The sequence below is a fragment of the Rattus norvegicus genome, chromosome 16 (assembly GCF_036323735.1).
Source record: "Rattus norvegicus strain BN/NHsdMcwi chromosome 16, GRCr8, whole genome shotgun sequence".
NCBI classification, from domain to species: Eukaryota; Metazoa; Chordata; class Mammalia; order Rodentia; family Muridae; genus Rattus; species Rattus norvegicus.
In genome coordinates this window covers 19514782-19541416 of record NC_086034.1, presented here as the reverse complement: position 1 = coordinate 19541416, position 26635 = coordinate 19514782, and the positions used below count along the sequence as shown (strand labels likewise).

Sequence of the window (26635 nt, the reverse complement as noted above, 5' to 3'; positions counted from 1 at the left end):
CTTAAAACACTCTATGATAGTCCCATGGGCCCCTACCCAAGGTCAGGTTTCAAGGTAATCCTGTGACAGCTTCAACTCGAGCCTACTGACTGCATGCCACCAACTGCACACTGTGTAACAGAGGCGCAGCCCAGTGCTGTGGCTGTGGCACTGGCCCAGGAGAGTGCCCAACTGGACTAAACAGCTAGGCCTCACCTAGGACAGTTATAGTTCAGGACTGGCTTTCTGGGCAGACTGAAGGGCAGTCAACTGTGGGGTTTATCTCTTTTCTATCTTTCTGAGTTGTCTTAATAAAATTTGAGATTTCCATGAGGGATGAGGGCAGGGCTGGGGCAGAGACCATTCTGGGCTCAGGCTTCATTGGAAGGCAGCCCTGACCACTGTGCTCTCTGACCCTATCTTGGGCCCCAACTAATCAATAACTCGTCTCAGAGATGATGTCACTGCTATCAGTATCACTCAGCATCCCAGCAGCAGTCAGCCTGGAGTGAACTTCCTCTATGCTAATCAGGCCACCAAAAAGTCATGTGACAAAGGCATTTCCCTCCCCAGTGGTCACGTGACCCTTTAACTGTGCCTTCCACTGTGAAAACCATGGCAACGGGCAGTTCTAACCGGTTTGTGACACACAGCCTTCATTTTGAGAAGAGGTAAGGGTTCAGGTGCTGTCAGAAAATGGAGGCTCCACTTTCCCCTTCCTGTGCAGCCTCCAGGGGACTGGGCCTGTATCCTATATCCTGTGCTCATCTCTTACAAACTGAGAAACCACAAGCCCCCCTCCTTTCGCTTCCAAACGGAAAAAGCTTTCCAAAGATCAGCTTTTAACACAAGTACTTTCAAGACTCGCTGTACTTTTCTAGACAGCTTTTAACTTAGAAACAAGAACACAGGCAAGAGTCACAGGTGCGATTTCAGCAGAAGACTTTCAAAACCCACAGGTAGGAGAGAGAATAAAATGGAGAGAGGCATGGAGAGTGGCATGCAGACCTCTGGAGCATGGCCAGGCCGTCTGGGACAACTTTATCTGGATGCTGTGTGAACCGGTCCTGCCTGCCTATGCTGAGCCAGGCTCCTACCAGAGATGTGTGCAGTGTCCTGGAGAAGGGGCTGAGTCTTTAAACCTCCTTGCACAGGGATGTCCCACACCAGAGAAGGGGCTCATTTTCTATCCATGCCCCTCAGCCTGATGGGAGGAAGAAGCTACATGGAGGAATTGGCCTGGGGTGGGTGGGTGGGTGGGTGGGTGGGTGGGTGGGGAGTTTTCAAATGGGACTTCAAACCCACATCTTCTTGGTACCCACTGTACAGTGGGGACTCAGGCTATGACAAATAGTGGCTCTATCCTTAATGTCATGACCCACTGGAATACACAAGAAACAAGACAGAAGACAAGTTAACAGGCAGCAACAGAATGGACGCAATAAAGAAATAATGGCCCTAGGGACTGGAGAAATGGCTCGGTGGTTAAGAGGACAAATCAGTATTGCAAAAAGACACAAGTTCAGTTTACAGCACCCAAACTACAGCTCATAATTGTTTGCAACCCCAGTTCTAGAGGATCTAACACAACCTTCTTAGCACTCAAGTACACAAAACATATACCTACAAAATATTTAATATAAAATATTAAAGAAATCACCCCAAACTTGGTTAAAGGGAATCTCACCCAAGTCCTACAAACCCTAAACTCAAGAACTCCCATGTACCTCACTCAAACTGAAGAAGGTCCAAGAAAAGGTTGTTGCCTAGACCAACACTACACATGAAAACAGTGTGTTCAACAGGGCTCTGAAACATTGTGTATGCAGTGCACCTGGCTCTGAACCAACCATGGCTCATAGCTCAAAGACACCTATATATATCACTGAGGACAAAGTCCTCCTCAAGGCCAGCTTGGCTACCATGGCCTACTCTTCTGCACCCAAACCTTGCACTACAACACAGATTAGCTTGACCTCCTCACCTATCTACCAAGTCCCGGCCAGCCATGATCTGTCTCCGTCACCCTCTGGCCTTTGGAATGGCCCACATTGGCATTCATTAGCCCCATGGCACATAAGCCAAGGGAGGACATCAGACCTGCAGGGCCCCTTACTTTCCCAAGAAACTACTTTCAGACGTTGCCTTTGTCACCAGGCATATGTCTATGAAAATAAGACAGACAGATGGGTCAGGATGGACAAGCACAGCCACCCTGCCTTCTGAACAGGCCTGCTGCCTTCCCTCTCTACACAGCATGTGTGTCTCTGACTCACAGCAGGGATTCCCCACCCTGAGCCTATCTCCCTCAATACAGGTGTGGTACAGCCTCAGCTGCCAATAAGGGCAAAGATGTATCATGGCGCCAAGATGGCAGGGCCATGCAATGGTCCCAACCACCCCAACCTTGAGGTTGGGGAAGTGGACTCACCTATGCTCAGCTGACTTGGGTGAAGAGGCCATGGGGCTTCTACACTCAGCCAGAGGCCTGTCCCCACAATGATGTTCCTACAGGCATTAGCATTTTCCTACGGAGAGGAGATGCACCCACAAAGCTGTGGGTTAGTAACTTAGGCTGTTGAAAGTGTTCCACAAAGTGAGAGACAGCAAAGTTATGCTGACTTCTGTCTGCCTCCTGAGGGAAGACTCTTCCCTGCCATTTCTCTCAGGGTTTTGAAGTTTCAGATGTCTCAGCACCACGCAGAATCGGAGTTCTGCTTCCCCAAGGCAGTGGGCAACTTGGCTGGCTCTAAAGGACTTGTTTCACTCTGACAAGATGGGGCTGTCTGTGCAAAGCACTCAGAGATCGGCATGTTCTACTACCCGGCCACAGTGGCTGTCTCTCCAGAGCAGGCAGGCCAGTGTCCTAGAGGCCACACAGACACAAGTGCTGGTCAATTCCAAACTACCCTGACAGATACTGACACACAGACCTGGGAGGCTAAGGTATGGGGCAGGGTTAGTACTCCAGGAGTTGTCTCCAGCCTTCCTGGGCCCTAATATGGTCTAGGGGAGTTGCCTGTTCAGCCTTACTGGCAAAGGGTGTGAAGAATGGGGTCTACCTCTGGCCTGTCCAATCAGGTTGCACATGTGGGTAGCTGTTGAACTCTAAACCATGAAAGGGTTTCACACTGCTGAATCCTTGGGCCAGGTCACAGCAGCCTGGCAGCTTCCATACAGGTTTTCAGAACACAGGTACTAGGAGGAGTCTAATGCTCTGGGCCACATGGTTGTGGGGATAAGCTCTCTGTCTTGAGGGGACAGAGATAGGTTTGGCCAGTGTCAGCCATTGCATGAGACTGATGGGAGCCAGTATAGCCAGGACAGTTGACATGGGGGCAGCTAAGTTGCAGAGACACTGAACAGTGAAACATTAGCCTAGCACCGCTTCAAACTATTACACTAGGCCTATGACTCCTTCTTCAGACTCTCCCCACAGATAGGATACTCATTGAGACAAAGCAGGGAGCAAGAAGGCAGGCAGGAGAGGCTTGTACCAGTGTACAAGCTCGGCAGCTCCCCACACAGGGCAGTGGAGGCAGCCTTCTGTCTGTAGGTAGTGCAGGCTGAGCTCAGATGACCAGAACAGCAGGACAAAGGAGCTGTCCCTAGAGGGTCCCTGGAAGGTCTGTGGAAGACGGGAAGGCACCTCTACTTCAAGTACCACCTGCAGTGCCTCTGACTCAAAGCTAAGAGCACTTCTGTCCTGTTTATTGTATCACTGCCAACCTAAACCCAGACCCATTTCTAGAAAGTCCTATTAAAGGGCCCCTGTTTTTGAAACTGAGTTTCTCTGTATAGTCCTGGATGTCCTGGTACATGTTATGTAGACCAGGCTAGCCTTGAACCTAAGAGATCCATCAGCTTCTACATTTCAAGTGCTGGGATTAAAGGTGTGTACCACCATGCCTGGCACCTACTAGGGAGCTTTAACAGTGGACATTAGTGCCCATCAGGCTGATCTGGCAGTCCCAGGTGACACTTTTCAATGACCTTTCATACTATCTGGGCACAAGAGCACCTCACATAGACTCACCCCCACAAGAGCCTGCTGCCCTGATGTTTTCTCCTTTGGACACTTGTGACAAGAACAGCAGTCCTGGCTAGCCTGTCTTGGGATAAGCAGTATACACAAACAGGTACTGTAGAGCCCTTGTCAGCAGGCTGGCCTTGCACAGCACCTGTCGCCACGCCTCCCAGCTGGAACCAGAAGGCCTCCAGCAGGAAAGCTACAGCAGAGCATGCTCCGCCTTTCTACCACAGGTAAGCAGTGGGGTGAGGCCTCTCAAAGTGCTTTCGTTACATTCCTGGAGAATTCAGGTCTGACTGCGGCTCTGGAGCTCCAGCATAGTAAGACTGGGGGATTGGGTGGTGGTGGTGGGGGCAGCATGTGACCTGTGGGACTGCACCACAGAACAGCAAGGATAAGCAGTGCCCACCCTGCACTGCCACCTCCTTCTAGATAAGAACAGCTGAGGGTTGTAAAAACAGAGAGAGAGAGAGAGAGAGAGAGAGAGAAAGAGAGAGAGAGAGAGAGCACGCCACAGCCAATGTGTGTGCATTTCAATGGGCTCAGAGGCCTGTAGCCTACCCAAGAGAGAGAGAGAGAGAGAGAGAGAGCGCGAGCACGCCACAGCCAACGTGTGTGCATTTCAATGGGCTCAGAGGCCTGTCGCCTACCCAAGAACACCTGGTGCTTAGGAAAGCTAAGTCCTGTGTGCTTGGCTCAGAAACACAGCAGAAGCAGAAGCCATCAGCAGGAACCCTGACCACCCATGCCAACCACAGTGTGCCCACCCTTCCAGTGTGCAAAGGAAGACACAAATCACAGGAAGGCTAAGTGATTTCCCAGGGTCACTCAGTCAAGCCCTACACACAACTTGGGTTCCCTGGAGAGGAGACTGCCACTGTTGGAGGATGGGGGAGCCTGAGAGTTGCTCAGCAGAGAAAAGCTGGTCCCATGCACTGTGCTCTGACAAGTTACCATGTCTCATCTGTGGTGTCAAATTAGAGTTCCTCTTTATAGCTTAAGTCATGGACCACAAGCAACATCCACATCAGTACCCTCAAGCTGATAAGAAAGAGACAGTGAAGACAGGGATGTGGCCCTCATATTTCCTTAGTAAACAGGATCTTGTTCCACAGCAGGTCACCAACTAATAGAACACTGAGATGACACTTGGTTGTGGGGAGGTCCACAGCACAAGGGTATGAATGAGAACCAGGACACTGGCTGTAGCACAAACCAACTTCCCTCAGAGAAACACCATGCAATGAATGCCTCAGCCAAGTGGAAGTGGGGTCAGGTGTAGTGGCTCATACCTGCAATCCTAGTACCAGAGAAAGGTTATGACAGGATTACAATGAATCGAGAACAGCCTGGACTACAGAAGAGTTGGTCTCAAAAACACAGTTTCTTGTGTGCAGGCTCACGGGTAGGTGCAGCTACAGAGCACCTGTGGTGCACACAGCCATCCCGCACAACTACTACTCTCCGTTGGCACTGCCAGCATTGGTTTCTTGTACATGCTTCCATTGTAACAGCCACCATCAAGTACAGAAGTGAAGACTGAGGTAGTCAAGTGTTCTAAGAAAATTACTAAATGGAGGTGGTCCCTGCCTTAGGATTTTTGCTTCACGACAACAGAAAATCAGGAAGCACAGTTACAGCCCCAAGGATCAAACCTCCATGTTGTTGGGTAGATTTAAAGTGAACTGCCTTATATAACTTGCAACTTTTTTATATACAGCCGAGGACCGAACCCAGTGCATTGTACTTGCTAGGCAAGCACTTTGCCACTGAGCTAAACCCCAGCCCTACGACTTTCAACTTAATATGGGTATCTTTGAAACATGTATCATCAGCTAACCAAGGAGCATAAAAATACCATGTATATATGCTGCTATTTCAGAGACTTACTACAGTCACCTTTGATCCAATGAATAATTATTTTCAAATTTTCTACCACATCAGACATCCAGTCATATTCCACAAATCCATAGTTGCCTGGAGCCATTGGATGCCTGGAGCTGTATTTACAGGCAGGTGTAAGCTGCCACCTTGGGTGCTCTGGAAGAGCAGGTCATGCTTAGCTGTCAAGGCCATCTCTCCGGCTTCACAAAAAGGTTTCTCTTCTCAGTTTTGGGACTGGGTCACCAGGTGAATTCCCAAGTCCTGTCTTCCCAACACATCATGACCCATGATGATGTTTTCCCTGGCTGTTGAAGCTGTGTTTTCAAATACAAGCTACAAGCCACTGCTAGACATGGTGGCACACATTTTTAAACCCAGTGCTCTAGGAGACAGAAGGCAGCAGATCTCCACGAGTTCAAGGCCACCCATGGCTCCACAGTGAGGCTTTAAAAAAAAAGTTTGAGCTATTTGCTAGTGTAGCAACATGGGCTTGCCATCCCAGCACTCTGCAGGTAGAAGGAGATCATGAGTTCAAGGCTCTCCTCAGCTACATTGTGAGGCTAGCCTAGGCTATTGGCAAACCTTGTCTCTTTAAAAAAAAAAAAAAAAAAGAAGCTAAGTACTTGCTCTGTTTTGGCAGCACTTATTCTAAAAGTAGAGCACTCCTATGCAAACCCACTAAGTGTTCCAAAAGTAGGACAGACCAGGTGCACGTGCACGCACGCACACACGCGCACACGCGCACGCACGCACGCACGCACGCACACACACACACTCACTCACTCTTGTCCTATGCTTGGGATCTAAGTATAAGATGTCTCTCCAGCCACCAGAAACCACCTCCACTGTCTCCAACTTCTGAGGGAGCACAGGGCCTTCAATATGTCACCTTAGTACCTTCCTGAACCTTAGCTGCAGGAAACTCAGACATTTCTCTGGCTTTTCGTGTCCTTCCTCCCTCAGGCATCTAGGGGCACATCCCCATCCTAGTCTCTTATTTTCAGAAATTCATGTGTTCCCGAGGGCTTGTCCCTTCAGCACTGTGAAAAGTCTTACTTTATGATGAAACAGAGACAACAGGGCTCTGAGAAAAGGCATGGAGCCAGCATCTGACATCACACCAGGGCTGTCAGCTCTTCTTCCCTGACAGCCAGCCGGTCACCAGACTCACTATTAGGCTCTTGACAATATCTGTACTTCCTACAGAGCCCTTTCACAGGCTAGGGCAGTCTACCTTCTGCTCACCCGGAGTCACCAAACCTTGTAAAGTCTTAGCATGTACTCTTGCTTCTACCTGCTCTATACATTCAAGACCCTTCTTCACTCTGTTCTTCTACAGGACAGGAGGCAGGACTGCCTCCAGGAGCACAAGGCCAGGAAAACAGTACCAAGTAAAAAGCATCAGATGAGGCTAGAGAGAGCTCAGCTAACAATCACCTGTACACCCACAGCTCCAGGGGATCTGACACCCTCTGCTGCCTCCACGGGCACTAGGCACATGTGGTATATACATATACACACAAACAAATGCTTATGAATATAAAATAAAAGTCTTAAAACCGTGAGCTAGCAGTGAGCTCTCTATGTCTCTCATATTTTAGGTACCTGCCACAGTGGCTGACAAAGCGGCAGCTCCAGGAAGGTGAGCCCAGCAACACATGACCCAATTTGAGCAGGAATGGCAGAGGCCCACCATTAGAAACAGGAAGCCACATAACCACTCACACATTACCCAACATCTGGGAAACTGGGGTAGGAGGACTATCAGTCTGAAGTCAGCCTAGACCACTATCTTAAAAGGTAAAATAAAAGAGGTGAGGGGCTCAATGACGAGCACTTACAGCAGCCCAGAAAGTTTACTGTGGAATAGGTAGTGTGTGGGCACTCTGGGGCCCCTCCCCCACTCAAAGCTGATGCGAACAAGAAGGCCATAAGGGCTGGGTCACTTAGAGGATACTGAAAACACAACAACCTCGTGTCCCAGACAGCCCAGTATACGACAGATCCTCTCATCTTCGTGGCCCATGGAGAAAAGTGTAATAAAGGCAATAGGACCATAGTAAAAAGGAAGAACGTGAGTCAGAGATAAAGGACCGCGAGTCAAGAGATGGCAACTGGGCAAGAGGAACCAGTATTAAGAGCGTAACCTAGAGTCCTCAGAGTAGAACTTGCCTATACAATAGCTTAGAGACAAGGCAGCCTATAGACTTCTCTCTGAACTTAGGGAGGCATTCCCTGTTCTTCAAGCTACCTGATGCTCTCTGAAGTCCAGGCAGCAGAGAATTATATAGAGAGAAAGGAAGTGAGTGCCAGCACTCAACTGGCACTGGTAACAGACAGAAGGTGGAGATGGGTCTGAGGACTACAAGAGATGGGAGGTGACGGATCGCATATGCACATGCCAGTGAGACTATACCTTGAGACCTCACCCTAACAGCTGGGACAGAGGTGTTCAGGATGAATTCCAGCAGACTGCTAAGGGCCTAGACTGCATGCTGGGAAAGACGATATTCAACCTGTCCCCACGGTTGGCTTGTGTGTGGTTATCCCCAAGTGCAGTTTATAATGGGCAGTCACCTTTCTCTCACAGACCTGGCCTTGTGCTTCCATTACAAGAGGAAGGTGACAGAGGAGGACCTGACCCAGAAGTAGGCCAGGGACGCAGTGGTAGAATCATAAGAAATAAGCTGCCACATACACTAAAAACAATCTGAAAAAAAAAAAAAAAAAACCCAATCTGGACATTTTACGGGAAAGTCTTCATGTTCTTTAACATGACTGGACCTGCACAGACCTCAGGAGCCTGCCATCAACTGCTGGGCATGGAGCAAGGGCAAGGCTAAGGCTGGTCACTGTCCAGATGACCACAAGATAAACACAGCAGTATCCAGCCCAAATCAGAGCTGTATAGAAGAATGGAGGCTGCAGAACTCATCCACAAACCATAGTGAGCAAAGGAAGCCAGGAGGGTAGAGTGTGTGTGGACCACTGTGGACAGTTCTTCAGAAGGTGGTTCTGGGTGATACTTTTTTTAAAAACCTTGTTGCTTCAAGTATATGTGCCTGTCAGAACTCATTACAGGGTAGAACTAGAGAAGGTCTGCCTATAAGTCATGTGTTATGTACCCACAAACATGACTAAGGGACTCTCAGTTCTCCCACCCCCAGCTATCAGGAGCTGGGCAGCTTCCTCTACCTACACTTCTACCATAGTGTGTGGCTTTACCATAGGCCCAAAGGCATTGGGCCCCAGAACACAACCACATATCTAGAGGATAAGTAAGCTTTTTCCTTTGTGTGTATATTTACCTATGGTATGCATACATCTGTGTGTGGAAACTTATCAATTGTATACATGCATCTAAGGTATGTGTACACATGTATATAGAGGCCTAGAGTTGACTTAGGGCATTTTCCTTGATAATTCAACACTAGATGAACTAAGACAGGACAGGATGTCTTGTTGAACCCCAGTATCTACTAACTCAGGCTAGTCTAGTCAGCCAGCTTATCCTGGAGACCCCATCTCTGCTTCCTAAAAACCGGGATTCCAGGCAGCCACTATGTCCTGCCCAGCTTTTATATAGATTCTGAGGAAATCAAACTCTGGCCCTCAAGCTTACACAGCAAGCAACTTATCCACTGAACCATTTCCCCAGCTACCTAAACCTTTGTTTTCCTTTTTTTCCAGTGTATGTGTGTGTGATAGCGCCTCACTATGCTGTCCTGGAATGGTTTTTTGTAGGCCAGGTTCATCCCTGAGATCTACTAGCCCTTGCTTCCTGAGTGCCAGGATTAAAACATGTACCATGCTGGGTGCTTTCTTCCTTGTGCCTTGCAGATTGCTACCTGGCAGGCAGGGCCTCTTTTTATGGGGTGGTTACTCTAGATGTACTTTATACCCTGTCCTAAACAGCCACTGGTAAGGGAGATTTCAGTGAGGACCTGACCTGCTGCTTTGGCACCGTGCACGTATTTTGAGGCCTGTCCCACTTCTGCAAAGGAGACAAGGCCACCCACACAGCTCTCCCTCTGCACCTTCAGAGCTATCTGGCTTTTATGGAAGACACAGGAGCACAGGAGTAGGTGTGTTATGTGCACATACTACATATGTGCCACCACCCTTCAGTCCTTTTACAGTGACTCTACCATGGAGGACATGAACAGCACCTGCACTGGTGTCTGCTTGGCTAGCCCAGTGGCAAATGGCCTTTCTGATGTTTTGACTTATTAGAGGATCCAGTACCAGACCTGGGATCTGAGCTTCACAAATCAAAGACTAAAGCGCTGATAAGATCAACCTTAAGTTCCCAAAAGTCGAGGCCCCATGTTGGCTGAAAGGCCACAGCCTGTACATGGCAACTGACACAAAGGGAAGAGAGAGAAGATACCAACTATCTGAAGGGCAGGTGCCAGCACTGACCTGGGACAGGTTGGAAAGAGACATTGGACTCCAACTGCAAGTTGGCCTTGGAGGCCACAGACCTCCTCTCAGGGTATATGAGGGCATGGAAACAGTATCGCTGGGCAGCAGTGTCATTCCCTTCAAGTAAGCCATACTATCAGCACTTCCTTCCTCTCCAAGAACAACACAGTGCATAGAACTTACCCTGCAGCAGCCCAAGTTGATACCACAGAAAAGGTTCAAGAAGGCCCACATGTTGGCACACCTATCATTCCAGCATTGGGAGCTGGGGGCTGGGGGTGGGGTGTTAAAGGCCAGCTGGAGCTCAGCAGAGATTCAGAGTGGGAATGGGATGTAAGGCAGCAAGCAGCTTCTTCTGTCTGTACCAGCTCAGCTTTGACCAATGAGGGACCTTGCAGAACAAAACACAACCTGGGGTAATCTCTATGGACTGTTTCCATGAATGCACCACGCAGATACCATATATCTGGTATGGTAGTCATACCACAGTGTGCCCCCATCCCACCTTTTTGTTTTTGTTTTTGTTTTTTTTCAATATAGGTGGAACACATAGCCTTGTATACAAAAAGGGAATGCTTCCCCATTGAGCCAGACTGCTAAATCCCATTTGCTTCTTAATCATCTACATAGAAGGGTGATATATCACAGACATAATCAGCATGGAAATACACACACTCAGGAGATGGCAGGAGGAGGATAAGGAATTTTGAGACAGTCCAAACTACACGGCACTCTACTCAACAATAAAGGCAGCACAATGTCCTCTTGCACTGCTCTCCACCACCTGGCCCTACATAGTCACTCACATCCTCCTTCCCACACATCTTAATGTAATTTTGTAAACTAATGTTTGTTTTGTGTGTACATGTGCCACAGCCTACACGCAGGGGTGAGAGGACAACATGCGAGACTGAAGATGGTCATGTGGGGTCCTGGGGTCAAACTCAAGTTATCAGACTTAGCGGCAAGCCCCATTAACCACTTAGTCAATTTGTGGCCCTCTTATCTCTAATCCTTTTCCCTCCTTTTGTTCTCAGTGTTGGAGATGGGATGCAGGGCCTTATGCATACCTTTTCCTTGGCCATGTTCTGTAAATTAATTATATGTGGTCAGTCATTGGGGTCTGCCATGGTTCATTCAGCATGGCCAGCTGTGGTTCATCTGTGTTTTAGAATGTTCTCTACTTCCTTCCTGTGAATGAAGTATTGATCTGCTTTACAGACACCTGGGTTTATCTTCTCTGGGCTGGCATGCATTATGTTGCTAGGGCTATGAATGCCCAAGGTTCCCTGTGGGGGGGAAGTGACTCCATTTCTCTCTCATGGTTTTATGTCTAGATTTGGAAGAAAATGTCTACCTATGCTACTTTACACTTGGACCGGGGCATATGGGGGGCTCTGGTTTCTATACATCCTTGCCCGACACTTGCCATCGTCTGCTGTCTTTATTACAGACCACCCAGGAATCTTCAATGCACACTTGAGCTACAGTGTGTGCTATGCAGATTACCAACCAGGCCGAGTGAATCAACGGTGGCTACACCCTCTGTAGCCTTGTTGATTGTGTCTAATTGCACTACCAGTTACCAAGAGTAAACCAAGACATCAGCGACCTTCTGTTTAAACATTACTACGATCATGTGTGTACATGATGGGGGAGAGGCACATGACACAGTGTATGTATGAAGGGCAGAAAACAGTTTTATGGAGCTGGGTCTCTCCCTCCACCTATACGGGTTCTATGGATCCAGCTTGATTGGCTTGAGCAGCAAGTGCTTTTACCCACTGAGTCTTTCACCAGCCCAAGATCATCTAGTTCTTATGAATCTAGTCTAAGCCTTGGGCATTTCAGGCTCTCTGGTTGGGTACCTATGTGCTCATGACTGATTTCTTCCTTCTCCATCTTTATAAGACGTCCCTCTTTGAGCTACTGCTCACCTTTAATTCTAGCACCCAGGAAGCAGAGGAGACTCTGTGTGCCGTAGGCCAGCCAAAACTACACAATGAGCTCCCCACCTCCAAAGCCCCTCTCTAGCTTGTCTCAGATGCTATGAGATGACTCTTTCTTTAATTCACTTCATTGTTCATGAAGCCACCCAAGGCTCCGCTGTTTGGTTGGTACCTATCTTTCCTCAACTCTATGGGGTGTCACCTTAGACTCCTATGTGACTGACCAGGACTTCATGTCCAGCCTGCCACCCCTGCTACTGGTCACTCTGTGGATACATCTGCCTTCTTTCTTGTTCTTTCTTCCTCAGCAACACTCTCTTGTTTCATGTTAACATTTTCAGTTGATCACTTTAACTCTGTATTGCTTTCTTCATATTTTAGTTACTTCCTTGTTCGAGACAGGTATCACTGTGTTATCCCAGGCCATAACTCTTGGTCCTCCTAAGTGCTGGTATGACAGCTGTGGTTATTAACTTTTCAAGACAATCACCACGTCCATGATGGGCGTGCAGGGCACTGCCTTGTGCCCCATACACCAGATAAACTACTGGTCTTCAGCCTAGCCTTAAGAGAGATGGAAGAGGGGTTGGAGATTTAGCTCAGTGGTAGAGCGCTTGCCTAGAAAGCGCAAGGCCCTGGGTTCGGTCCCCAGCTCGAAAAAAAGAGAGAGAAATGGAAGAATGTGTAGCAGTCCCAGGTCTCACACCACATCTCACTGTTCTCTTACAGCAAATCCCCAGGAGAGAGCTTCCAGGGAAGATGCTGTGAGCCCTGGAAGGCTTCTGGGTACCAAGGAGAACAGTTTCTGTCTTGCTGTGCCACTCAATGCCTTTTGGGAAGGAGATTTGATACTTTCTTCAGCCCTCCAAATGCAATTATTCCAAATATAAAACACACATTAGGAGACTACAAGAAAACTTTGAAGTGAAAGAGACCATCGTAGAGTCATCTATGCTGGTCAGACCATCCTGCTACATCTGCCACACATATCACAAGTCACCTGGCTGCAATAAGGCACACAAACATTCACTGAGATATCACTTAGTGATTCTGATTTCAATTCAGTCACCTCCTCAAAGGGAAATCCCATGTCTCTGCCACCCCCAGAGCCTACCCAAGCCTTCAAAATGTCCCCAGTGGGAGCATGAGCAAAAAGAGAAGTAAGTTTTGAAAGAGCTAAGTACAATTCTAGAAGTAGGCTGGAGAAATGGCTCAGCAGTTAAAAACACACACTACTGTTGCCGAGAACCAAAGTTCAATTCCCAGCCCCCACATCAGGCAGCTCACAACTGCCTGGAACTCCAGATTCAGTGAGCTGACAGCCCTTCTTGGATATACACACCACCACACATACATACACATAAAGAAATTCTAGAAGCATACATCCAAAACCCTTGGTACCAGTCACCTGGTACCAGGTCTCTTCCCCATCCCAGATCTGAGATGTTCCAACTTCTGTTATAATGGAGCATGACTGTTTGCACAGAATCTCTACATGCTATGTTGTGCATCATTCAAAACACTTGACTTAGCATGAATGCTGTAAGCAGGTGTGTCATACTGCTTAGGAGGTAGCAAACAGGAAGTCCTCACAAGCTTAGTGTAGACACAAATTGTACACCCTTTCTTTTTGGTATTGGGCATTGACCTCAGGGCCCTATGCTCTACCTGTGATGGCTTATCTTGGCTCTTAGCTTGATGAATTTAGAATCACCTAAAAGACACACCTCCAGCCTATCAGCAAGGGGAGGGAAAACTCACTGTGAACAAACACATCATACCATGGAATGGGGTCCAATTCTACATAAAGGAAGAGACAATTTGTGTGCCAGCATTATTCATCATTCTCTACTTTCTGATCCCAGAAACACTGCTGGCCAAATGCTTCATGTACAGGCCTCCATGCCATCCTGACCCAATGAATTATATCCTCAAACCATTAACCAACTAAACTTTTCTCTCCTTAAGCAGGTTTTGTCCGGTATTCTGCCATAGTGCGAGAGGAATATATTACTACTAGGGTTACATCCGCCCCAGCCCACTCATTATTGGTGATTGTTGAAACCATTAGAGCAGAGCCCACAGGGACAGAGGGCACTTTCTGTACTTTGAAATGATGCCCATGAATCTCACACAAGTGGTGTGGAATTAAAGCCAGGACAACAGGTATACACACAAAGCTCATCTGTTGGAAGCTAAGCTGTCCAATCAGAAAATGGAATGTCCTTGGAGAGCAATGACCACATCACCAGAGCATTATCCATGCTCACCTCTTGGTCTAGGCTGACCCGAGGGCACATGACTTTTAAAGCTACTGAGCAAACACTGAGGAAACAGCAGGACTTGGTGGCACCTATAATCTCAGGACTGGGGACAAGGAGACAGATGCCTCAGGTCAATGAGAGACCCTGTTTTAAGAAATAAGATGGACAGCTTCTGATGAGTGGTGCCTGAGGCTGACTTCCAGCCTCTGCAAGCACACAGGCATGCTCTCTCCCTCCCTCTGTGTGTGTGTGTGGGGGGGCGCACACACACACCCCTTACTCACACACAAGTTAACAAAACTTTATTAGAGCCAGGCCTGGTGGACATACCTCTAACCAGCAATGAAAAGCAGAAGCAGGAAGACCGATCTCTGAGTTAAGAGCTAGCCTAGTCTGCACCCATAGTTCCAGGCCAACCAGGGTTACCAGTGAGTCCCTGTGGGTGGGGTGGAGGGAATAAACTCAATCTACAGCTGACATGCACCCCCACACCTCAGTTTGGCTAACTAACTGGAAAGCCTGGTCACTAATGTGGTACACCTTGATCCTTGTATGCACATAATGTAAACATATTTGTATCATTTGAATTTTGATAAGACTAGCTTTGTCTTTTTTTTTTTTTTCTCTTTTCTTTTTTTCGGAATGGGGAATCGAACCCAGGACGTTGTGTTTGCTAGGCAAGCGCTCTACCACTGAGCTAAATCCCCAACCCCAGACTAGCTTTGTCTTATCAACCTTAGAAAAGTGTGTCAGTTTACTGGGTTGAGCTGACACTGTATGGAAATTAACAGCCACATTGGCTGAACAGGGAAATTTATGGCATTAAGCCTACAAGGTCTTATTTGTATGCATCTAATAAATTGCTGTGGTGAGCTCAAAGCAAGAGTACCTCAACGCTCACTACCCTGGTTAGACTTACTTCATGAATCTGCTTGGAACCCAACTCCTGTCTGACACCCATAGAAAAACACACAGTGCTGGAGGGAGAGCCCTAAATAAAGGTGACCCTGGCCAGATACCCAAAGAAAGACCAAACACAGAAAACAGGGCTGTTCCCTTCAGACTGTTCCTATACTGCAAAGGTTGCCATCAAGAACACACTTCCTGTCACTTCATCATCTGCAAAGCAGAGTGACTTTTTCACCAGGAAGAAATATGGCTGAGATGTTTTGCCTAGGCAGAGCTGTAGCGTGTGACCTGGCCCTCACTCTGTCCACTGGCCTTTGGTTTCTTTTCCACTCTTACACCTGCATCAGCCAGAGTCTTGGGGGTTTCTAGTATCTATGTAGCTCTCAATTCAGGATATCTGGGTGATTTGTTCCCCATATTATCCTGAACTACACTGTATGAAGCATGCTGAGAAGTCGCCAGTAAAAGCTTTGGTGAATGCCATATCTAACGGACTGTTTGGAATCAACAGCTCTGGGAAGGCCCTAGAAGTGGAGAGGCCTGGTGTACCCCTGTGTTTAGCAACAGAAGAGGGATCTTTCACACCTTAACATGTAAAACTTTGTACTTCACCGTCCCACCTCACAAAGGAGCAGGCCACAATAAAGAAAACATGGAGCATTCTGGTATAGCGCCAAAGAACTAACTCCCTCTCCAACTGCTTTGGGAACTCACCCCATCAGAGGTCTCACCAGACAACTGAGGACCCACAAAGTCAGAAGGGGGAAAAGGAGCCTCAGCCTAACACTGTGACTTATTCTAAAATAAGTCCTTAGTTTTAGAACAAGGCAGCAGAAAGCAGTGGAGAGACAGACAGAGACAGAGACAGAGACAAAGACAAAGAGAGAAAGACACAACACGGGGGGGGGGGGGAAGGAAGAGGAGGAGAGGAGGAAGAGGAGGAGGAGGAAGAGGAGGAGGAAGAAGAGGAGGAGGAGGAAGAAGAGGAGGAAGAAGAGGAGGAGATCATTACTAAGACAGGGTCCTGTGTCCTTAGGCTGGCTTGCAACTCCATATGTAGCTGATGATGACCTTGATCTCCTCAGCTTCCTGTCTGCACTTCCTTGGATGATGGGCAGATCCTTCCATGTGCTCACAGATGAGAGAAGCCCTCCTAATGGCAAGTTCACAGAATGTCCTCAGTAGAAAGGACGTTGGAGTTTCACAGTGAACACCCAAGTCCTCAGGATTCTACAGCACAGTGGCCAACATGGAAGGCCTCAGGATCCTGACAACCAATTTTACATTGAAGACTGAAACCCCTGTACACTTCAGGGAACATGTGGAGAACTAGCTTCCTCCTGCACTCCACTAATGCTGGACCTCACTTCACTGAGTAAGCATGAGGTGGATTAGGAACCCCCAAAGGTGCATGATCCCAGTGAACAGAAGTGGAATAGAGAGAGTGTGCATCATAGGATAGGAGACTGTGTCCTCAGTGAGAATCTGGGGTAAATGACCCATTCTAGAGTGTTCTGAAGAAAGGGTAGGTATTGGGAAAAGGTTTATGAGTGAAGTTGTGGGAGGTTGAGTCTGACTTCCTTCAGACTTTTACCTATGAGTGTCATGAAGTGTGGGTTCCAGCAAAGTCCCCTTGAACTAATTGGTGATGTACAGGAGAAACCCACAGAAGAGATGACAGAAGCCGGGCAGAGCAGAGAGAGAGTCCCCTCCTTTGAAAAATGACACAGACATGGTGTGGTAGCCTGGCCTCCCTGAGGTACTCACACCAAAGAAATGCTTCAGTCAATCCCAGGGGTGGCAGACCCCACCGACAACAGGGGATTTTTTCCCCCCACAAGACACATGGACCTGCCACTGGCAGTGTCCCAGTCTGGGACTCGGGAACACCCTGCACTGCCTGAGCATCTGCTAGGCTCCAACCCAGCCCCGTCTTTTCTCACTCACCTGTGTGAGGTACGCATGTCCACAGGCCCGTCTCCTAACAGCCCTTCGCCAGATCCTGTGCCCATGGCCTCTGTTGTCCTCAGCAACCCCTGGGCTGGGCCTGCACTGGGCTCTGGCATCACCCTGCTGTCTCCATCCACCGGCAGTTCTGATGGTCCTCTCTCCATTTTCATTTTCTTGCTCTCCACATCATCCTCCGTTAGGTCAGGTTCAAAGGCTCGCTTCTGACTGCGGGTTCGGCATGCTTCTTCACTCATTCTGTTTGTGAAAGGGAGGACACAGCACTTGAACCCCTTCTGAGAAGTTTAGTTTAGAGGGTAGTTTTGTTTTCCTCACAGAGGAGGCTGGCTAGAGAAGGGACAACAAAGACAAGGCCACAGAAGCCCCTCCAAGACTTCCTTCACACTCTCAGGATGACTGGGCAGGAAGGAGTCCCACAGGCCTTTGGGGTGTGGCCAGCTCTGAGAAGCCATGGAATCCAAGTGGGAGAAAAGCAGTGGCGGCTGTTATTGGACAGGGTCCTTCTGTGAAGGAATGGCACCTATTATGGGTCTGAAAACCAGCCCAGGGGCCTGGCACCTGTACTGTAATGCTGTGTGTAGGACCTGGACAGAGGTGAGACCTTAGGTGCTGTGTGCCTGAGCCCTCCAGGGAGCCGGAAGTGAGGGTCATACTAAGCTCTTTGGTTGGGAGAGATACACTCTGAGCACAGTATGGACTGGTCCATCCCAAGGTGCCAAAACCATGGCCCTGTACCTGTGGCACACATATATCTTGATTCAAAGAAAGGGGAGAAAAAAAAACACTGAGTCAGTTTTTGATCTCATGACATCACTGGGCTCCACATGACCCTTCCCAGGATTCAGTCAGAGAGACAAAGCACTTTCCAGAAAACCAGTCTGAACCGGTTCCAGACAACACAGCTGAAGTGAAGTGTTGTTAACCCTCGCAGAGACAGGAGGACAGCTTGCTAGCATTCCACAGAGGAGTCTGGGACAAGGCGCTCTTAAAGGGGCCGCTCATAAGCCAGTTCTTACTTAACAGTGTAGGACACCAGCCTAGGAAAGTCAGAGAGAACCCAGATTCACTAGTGACAGGAAAAAAAAAATCTGGCTGAGCTCTGGCAGGATCCAAGGGACAGCTCCATGAGACATCTGGCATTGAGTATAGCCCTGCAGAGAACCTCAGCCCATATCTTTAGCAGGCTTGATGGGGAAGCCCTCTGATTCTGCATCCTAATGGTGGGATACTTCCTTCCAGGTGCCTCGGTTTTCCCACTGGAAAATATGGCAGGAAAGGCCTGTTCTAGACAAAGCCAGTTCTGGAAACCCCCTCCAAGAGAGGCTGGAGGATCATATCAAGGATGCTCTCCCACGGCCAGACCAAGAGTCCACCCTCACCTCCGTGGTCCAGTCACCCTTTTTCATAGACCTTAGACTCAAGAAGAGCCTCCCTCTCTCCTCTCCATCACCACCTAGGTTAAATTAATGCTTTGCCCTTAACACAACTCTATCAAGAGTGGAGAAGGGGATAGGGTCACAACCTCAGTGGGCTTCATCTGCACCCAACTCTCTCCTGTCTCAACCTGTACCCTGGCAACCTCTCCCAGAGACTGGAGTGCCCACCACAGCCTCCACTCTAACAGTACCCAACATCTCAGCACTAGAAAGTTCTAAGGCTTGCTCTTCCTCCAACAAACCTGACCACAAACCTTGTCACACTTGCTGACAATCTGCCTGTCTTGCCTCCCAGCGAAAGCACACAAGTCACTGCCCTGGGGTGTCAGGGTACTGCCTGAAGCAGAGTTGATGAGTTCTAGAAAGAGGAGGCAGACACAGACATGCCCAGGCCTGGACAGGGGAGTGCAGGACCTCTGAAGATAGGGCACATGGGAACTGGGGGCATTATGGCTCTCAGAAGTAAAGCTCACTGGTGGTGGCACACTCCCTTCTTTAATCCCTGCACTCAGGAAGCAGAGGCAAAAGGATCTCTTAGGAATTCGAGGACAGCCTAGTCCACAGAGTTCCAGGCTACATAGAGAGACCCTGAAAACCAAATAACAAAAAAGAATGAAGCTCTAGGTCTGGCCCTGCCCCCAAGCTCTGCCATCATAACTCAGTAGGAGCAAGGCCGGGCTTTCCTAAGGCAGCCCAAGGCCTTGACCTCAGCCTCTCCTAGCTCATCTGAATCCACCAGAAACCCTGCCTGAATACCTACCTTCTCCACCCCACTACCTCAATGCTTTGCTGCTATGAAAGAGCTAAGGAAAAGCAAGGTCACCAGGGGATGAAGGACTGCTTTCTATATCCCTAGGAGCTGCCCATTGCATGGAGACAAGTACCTGCTCAGAACTCAAGCAGGGCCCAGAACCTTGAGTAGATCACAGGGTGGGTATGGCTGAAGGCAGGAGAGTGGATGTCTGGGATTTGCTTCCCCACCTCCAGAAAGACAAGCACAGCTGGAGGGGTGAGTGCCAGAGAAAGGTCCCAGTAGGCTGTACCCTCCCCACTAGGGCCTGAGTTACCACAGCTGTGCGATAAGAAGAGTCCCAACCCCTCAAGGGCACCAGGAACAAGGTATCCCTGGGACCAACATAGATAGGCACTATACAGTAGACACAATGTGGGCAGGAAGAAACCAGCTTCCTTTAGGAACATCCTAAGAGGCAGAGAAAGGGTTTAAATCACTCACTTGCAAGGGGGGGGGGGGGGGAGGTGGTGGTGGTTTGAAAAATCCCCAAAGTAGGGAAAAAGAAAGTAGCCATACCAGAATAGCTACCACAGGTCTGTTCAGGGGGATGGGTCTCAGCAGCCACTGCCATGGTCATTTTAAGAGATATGAAGGTCACAAGGGCCATCCACCAACCAAGGAATAGGGCTAGGACACTTAGAGCAAGCCCCAACATCCTGGGCTGGTTCCTACACCTGCCTTGTGCAGCAACCCCAGCAACGTTCAGTGGGGCCTAAAGGCTGGTGGGTAAGTGAAGATGTAGCACTGGGCTTTCTCAACAAGAATCCTACACAGGTGCCTCAGCCGACCTGGAACCAAGAGGCCTAAGTACTTGTGGTACTCCAACGGTGGACATCTAGGGTAGTACAAACATCACTAACTGCTACCTGGATGTGCTGCCTTTCAATAAAATACCACAATGGAACTGGAGGGAGAACCTGGGGCAGGAAGCTGGTTCTAAGTCAACTGCCAAAGGCTGAATGTTGCAACAGGGAACAGGACCTCTCAGAAGAACTCTAGAGCCAAGTCATCCAGCACAAGCTAAGCATGGTGGGCCAGTAACCATCCTTTTCTAAGCCACAGACACAAATCATAGTTCAACTGTATATCTAACACACCATGGGGAAGTCTCCCACAAGTGCTTGGGACCAGAAGCTTTAAATTCTACAGTATTTGTGTGCATGCTGGGGTGCCTGGGTGCGTGCGTGCGTGTGGGGGGGAATGAAAAGCTTCTCCAAGCTGAAGCTAAGCAGCATATCAACAACACGCAACAGGTTTTAGACTTTGGTGTCCTTCTGACTGTAGTGGCTCAACCTTGATTAGCAATACTCCAAAATGTGTGTTCCAAACATGAACAGAGGAGGGGCAGTAAGTGAGTAAGGCTCAGACAAAACTGACAGCTAATGTCTGTAACCTGGGAACCTTAGTGCTATGAGAGGGAAAGAGGAAGGAAGTGTTAAGAGGTAGGAAGGAGAAGGGAAAGGAAAACATTTCCCACCCCTTCACTCATTGGCAGCCCAGGGCCTTTACCAGAGGAGCTGCTGTCCTAGGGGCTGGGGATTACTTGGTGCTCAGGAATGCACAGCTGGGCGAATACTGAAATGGCCAAGGGTGTCAGGTGACAAGACTAAGTGGTCAGAGCAAGCAGCAGAGAAGCAGAGGCCAGGTGGAGACTCAGTCCTAATGGAGACAGTGCAGACAGCCTGTGGGGAGGTGATAGCACTGTGATCCAGGGAAGCATGGGGGTCTGGGCCCCGAATCACAGAGTCCACCTTTACTCTAAAGTAGTGTCTGGCTGATAAATAGTAGGGCACAGAGGATAAGACAGTACTATGGGAACACATTTCCTCCTAGATGTGCTCTGAAGCTCCACGAAGCCCAGAGAGCGGAAGGGGGACTGCTCTACTTTTATTTGGTTCTATTCAAGCAAGGGACTCTTCTGAAACTGAGATGGAAAATTCAAGACTACAGTTTGGTTGCAACTGTGGAACACTCCTTAAGGGTAGCCTCTGCCCTGGGGCTTTAAGGGGCCATCACTTCCTGTCTCACTTCCTGTCTGGAAGAAAGCAGGCCTTATGAAGCAGCCTACACTAAGTCAGGTGACAAGGACAGGACAACTGAAAGACATGCCATTGTCCCAGGATCATACAGAGCCCAAGCATATGACACAGAGGCCCTGCTGCCGGCTCCTCCTGGCCTGTAGCTGGCACTCTCCAGAGAGTTGTGCTCCAAGCTGGAGGCCAGGTCATCCCCCATCAGCAACTGGGACCCAGAAGCTCTGACCACAGCACAGCCATGCTCTTATAGCCATGCCCCCGAGCATCTGGAAAGGTATAAGGGAGAAGACAGCTAAGCTGTGACAGGCAAGTTTCCTCCAAACCAAAACAGACACTTAGACCTGCCTGGGTGGGCCCAAGCCACTTCCTGCCACACATCCAAATGACAGAGTGGCTGGATCTCTGCTGGAAGAATTCAGACTTGAAAGCCCAAGTCTCAACCTTTAAATACTGCCTTGGTGAGGCCAAGTAAAAACTTAGGTGATCCAGGGCAAAGAACAGAGCGGAGGCTCAGTTTCCCCATTCTTCCCTTATAAGCATTTGGAAAAGACATGGGAGTGATACCAAAAACAGACTGAAGGAGACAATTTCAAGTTGCTGAGTAATGAGTTTTAAAATGCTTACCAGCAGCCTATCATCCCAATCTGAAAAGGACTGAGACAGAAAGCTTGTCATGAGTGAGACCAGACTGAACTACAGGGTGAATACCATGGGCCAGGGCTGTATAGTAAGATCTGTCACAAAAACTATGGGAGTAGTCTAGCACCTCTGATATAGGGTCATGTGCTGTCTGTGGGAGGATTCTGTCCGGCGGTTCTGACTGTACATACTCCAATGTGCACGACTGTGTCCAAATAAAACTATGCACCATGATGGGCCTCCAGCCTTTAAGGCCATCTAGCCTAGTGTTTCTGGTTTTACACAGAACAAAGCTATGCCAATCCAGTTTCCAGTATCTTAACACACCCCAGAGCACATCTACTTGAATGAAGGAGGATTCAGAAAAGACATGCAACCAGCAATTTCAACCCAAATTCAGGCCCCAACCCTTAGTCTCTGAAAAGCGTAGACAAGCAGCTAGCTGCAGGGGTGGCCTTAGCCTTTCCTCACATATGTGGAACTCTAAAGGCAAAGAGGCCCCATTAGACAAAGAAGTGGTATGCTACAAATCCAACTGCTTCAGAGAAGGACACTTGAGCTCTCAGTTCTGGTGCAGAGCTCAGCCGAGGACTTCAGAGATGCCTCTGTGAGGACTTCGGGGAAAATAGAACCTGAGCACACTATAGCCAAGGGTGTAGAAACCTATAGCCCATGGAGGTTCTGTGGAAGAACGGAGCTATGGAAACCAGAACAGGTCTCTGGGCATCTAAAGCTTGGTGAGGGGCCATGTGCACCAGTGAAACCCTGAGGTAGGTTTATCTGGCAGGTTCATCCATGAGGATGGGGAAGATTCTGAGGGAAGGACAGAGGTCCCAGAAAGAACTGATACTGGGTCTAAGCTCTGCCATCCTCCTCAGGAACTCTAGACCTAGTTGAGTAACAGTACTTGACTCCAAACCAAGTGGGACACCTTATCCAGTCCATGCTGGGGCTCCGGAATTTGGAGACTAGGCAAGAAACTTCTGAGGTTTTCATCTAGTATCTGAAGATAAGACTAGGACATGGATTCTTAAAATACAGGTGCTTCTGTCCTATGGGACAGGGTGTGTGTATTTCCAAAGCTGCCTGTCAGCCTCCAATGACTACTTGAAGACTCCCAGACCTGAGCAGGGAACACTGGATGACATCTAGATGCCAAGGAGAGAGGCTGAGTCCAAGACAAGATGCCTGACTGAAGAGCATCCAACTCCACAGGACAACTTGTCAGCAGACAGTAAACACAGGACAAAGGAAACATCAGACACTTCTATACCTCAGCTCCAGAACACCAAGCGCGCAGACCAGCCTCGCACAACATGTACAAACATACACGTATGCACTCCTAATGTTTACAGGTATGTATATACATACACACAACCTGCTCAGCTCCTCCCCCAGCCTCCATTTCTTACCATTTCTCTAAGTAAAGGCCTGTTTTCTAAGGCAATGCTGACCAACAACAGACCACTCCAAGCCCCCAGTATGCAGAGCTATTGCATGAGTACAGAAAACCATTCGGGCCAGCATAGTGGCACCTGTCATCTCAGCACTCAGAAGGTCAAGTCAGGAGGGTTAAGTGCAGGCTACCAACTACAGAGTGAGAACCTATCTCAAAACAAAACCCAGGGACTGAGGGGACCTCAGGGACTGAGCATCTGGTTAGTATGTACAAGGCTGGGAGCTGGAGTAGAAGAAAAAGGAGAGGACAGAGGGTTCCAGTGTCTGCTTTTGCAAATAAACACTTTTCTACAATCTTATTAAGGTAGGAGATATGTAAAAGATGCTTCCAAAATAAGGTTCCTTAAGATATATTTAAGAAAATTAAAGGCTGGGTGTGGTGTTGCATGCCTTTAATCCCAGCACCCAAAGGCAGAGGTAGGCCAACCTGGACTACACAGAGTTCCAAGACAGCCAGAGCTATAGAGAGACCCTCTGTCTCAAAACAAATAAAAGTTAGAAACAGAAAAGAAAACTAAGATGAGGGGTTGGGGATTTAGCTCAGCGGTAGAGCGCTTGCCTAGCGAGCACAAGGCCCTGGGTTCGGTCCCCAGCTCCGAAAAAAAGAAAAAAAGAAAAAAAGAAAAAAAAAAAAAAGAAAGAAAACTAAGATGAATAAATTATAAGTCATTTTAAGATATTCAAGTACATAATCAATATCTAAGTAAAATTTTAGGCCTAAAGTAAAGATTGGTGGCAGCACCTATCTATCCTGTGCTAGTCAAGAGCTCCTCCCTCAGAATCACAGAATCAAACTCTATATTTGGGTTCCTATACACTTCGATGTACAGATAGCCTTGGCAAAAAACAAAGCAGTTTTGAGGAACAAGTCATCCCCATGAAATACCACAGCCCCCAGAGAAACTACAGAAGCCTCCCTAGATCCAGCTAAGTGCTGCAAACCTCAAAGTCAGTAGCCACATACCAGCCTGGCCCCCGTGTACCTTTCTTTGTACAGCCCCTTTTAGGAACAGCCACCTCTTAAATCCAGCCAGACAAGAAATGGCTGTGCATCTGACCTGATCAGAGCCCCAAGGGAGGCAGGCAGGGAGTAAGGTCTACAAATAGGGAACATACCAGCTATATGTGTGTCATCTCAAGAGTCCTCAGTCTCCCCAATATGTTTGTGTGAGGCCAAGCTAGGAGTAGCCCCACATTAAGACACCTGACCTCAAGCTGTGTCCTGTGCTGGCCTTCGGCCCAGGGAGAGGAATGTGCTGTCCAGTGTGGCCATGTGAAGGAAAACTGAGAGCTGTGTAATGACCCAAATCCAAAATTTGAGGTATCATTATGAGGAAGGACTAGCAGGCCACAGCATCTCTTAAGCCTCAGAGACCACTAATATCACAAAACAAGAGTCCATAACCCTCACAGGGAGAACATTCCTTTAGGACCCGATCCTTCATCCATGCTAGTACCTGTCATACACAATATACCCAAAGATTCAGAAGAAACATCTCCCATAAGGACATGCTGAGTAAAAAGTGAAGGGCCAAGATGTATCCCACATTCCTTCCACATAGGCACCCTTTGCCACAGTAGTGGCGCTGGTTGTTGCTCCTCCCTGCAGGATGCCCAGGGTAGGAAGAAGGGGCTTTGAAGCCAGCCCACTTCTAAGAAAAAAAGAGGTTCTACAGCCCACGACAAGGAAGAATCAGGTTAGAACCCTTAATACTTTCACGCCTGTGGGCAGACAGCTGCCCTTGCACACACCTGCAGCTGCAGCCACCTCCAGTTCACAGAGCTGAGCTGCCACATGAGGCATCACAGAGGAGGTCATGAGCTTGGGACCTCTAGTAGACTCTGCCACCCCACCACTCCTCAATCCTAAAGGAAAGGCTGGCTCTGCTCCCTACCCACAGGACTCTTCCACTAGGTCTCAGGTGAAACGTGCAGCTTCTGTCCTCATGCTCATCTGTTTATATATTCCGACCCCTTCCTCAGACAGGAGACACTTCTTTCTTCCATGTTACCAAGGTCCAGTGCAGGCACAATGCTCAGCACAAAAGAGACACTGGATAGACACTTGCTAAACAAACTAGAAAAGAACTAGAACACACTTGCTTTCCCTTATTCCCCTCCTGTAAAACTATGCCAGAAGAATCTTCATGCCAAGAAGGAAGACAGCAATTGAAAGCAAACAGAAGCCGGCGGGCAAGGCAGCACTTCTGCAGCCCAGCCTAGTCTGAACAGCAGAGCAAGGCATCTAGAAAAACCAAACCAAACCTAACTGGATTACCATAGTGGATTACCACATAGGTATTCCTGACAAGTGGGAGGCTGAAAAAGGAGAAATGTTTAAGTTCAAATCCAGCTTGGGCTACAGAATGAGACACTGTTACAAAAAAAACAACCGAACTATTCAAAAGACCAAAGACCAAAGACCTAATTTTCTTTTTTTTTTTAAAGATTTATTCATTTATTATATATAAGTACACTGTTTCTGTCCTCAGACACACCAGAAGAGGGCATCAGATCCCATTACAGATGGTTGTGAGCCACCATGTGGTTGCTGGGATTTGAACTCAGGACCTTTGGAAGAGCAGTCAATGCTCTCAACCACTGAGCCATCTCTCCAGCCCAAGACCTAATTTTCTTTTTCTTTTTTTATTTTCTTGGAGCTGGGGACCGAACCCAGGGCCTTGTGCTTGCTAGGCAAGCGCTCTACCACTGAGCTAAATCCCCAACCCAAGACCTAATTTTCTTAAAAGGTTTACTTATATGAGTACACTGTCACTGTCTTCACACACACCAGAAGACATCAGATCCCATTAGAGATGGTTGCGAGCCACCATGTGGTTACTGGAAATTGAATTCAGGACCTCT

General features: G+C 48.4%; 1 protein-coding gene across 24 annotated transcripts in view; it reads right to left on the bottom strand.

The window, feature by feature from the left end:
• Positions 1-26635, bottom strand: part of Gatad2a (GATA zinc finger domain containing 2A) — an 89998-nt gene that overhangs the window by 12081 nt on the left and 51282 nt on the right. For all 24 annotated transcript variants that reach the window (NM_001013881.2, XM_063275203.1, XM_017600035.3 and 21 more), the window contains one exon: positions 17388-17645. In NM_001013881.2, the coding sequence (NP_001013903.2) occupies positions 17388-17644 (257 nt within the window). In that variant the 5' untranslated portion in view covers position 17645. Of the gene's footprint in view, positions 1-17387; positions 17646-26635 lie in introns of those variants that run through there.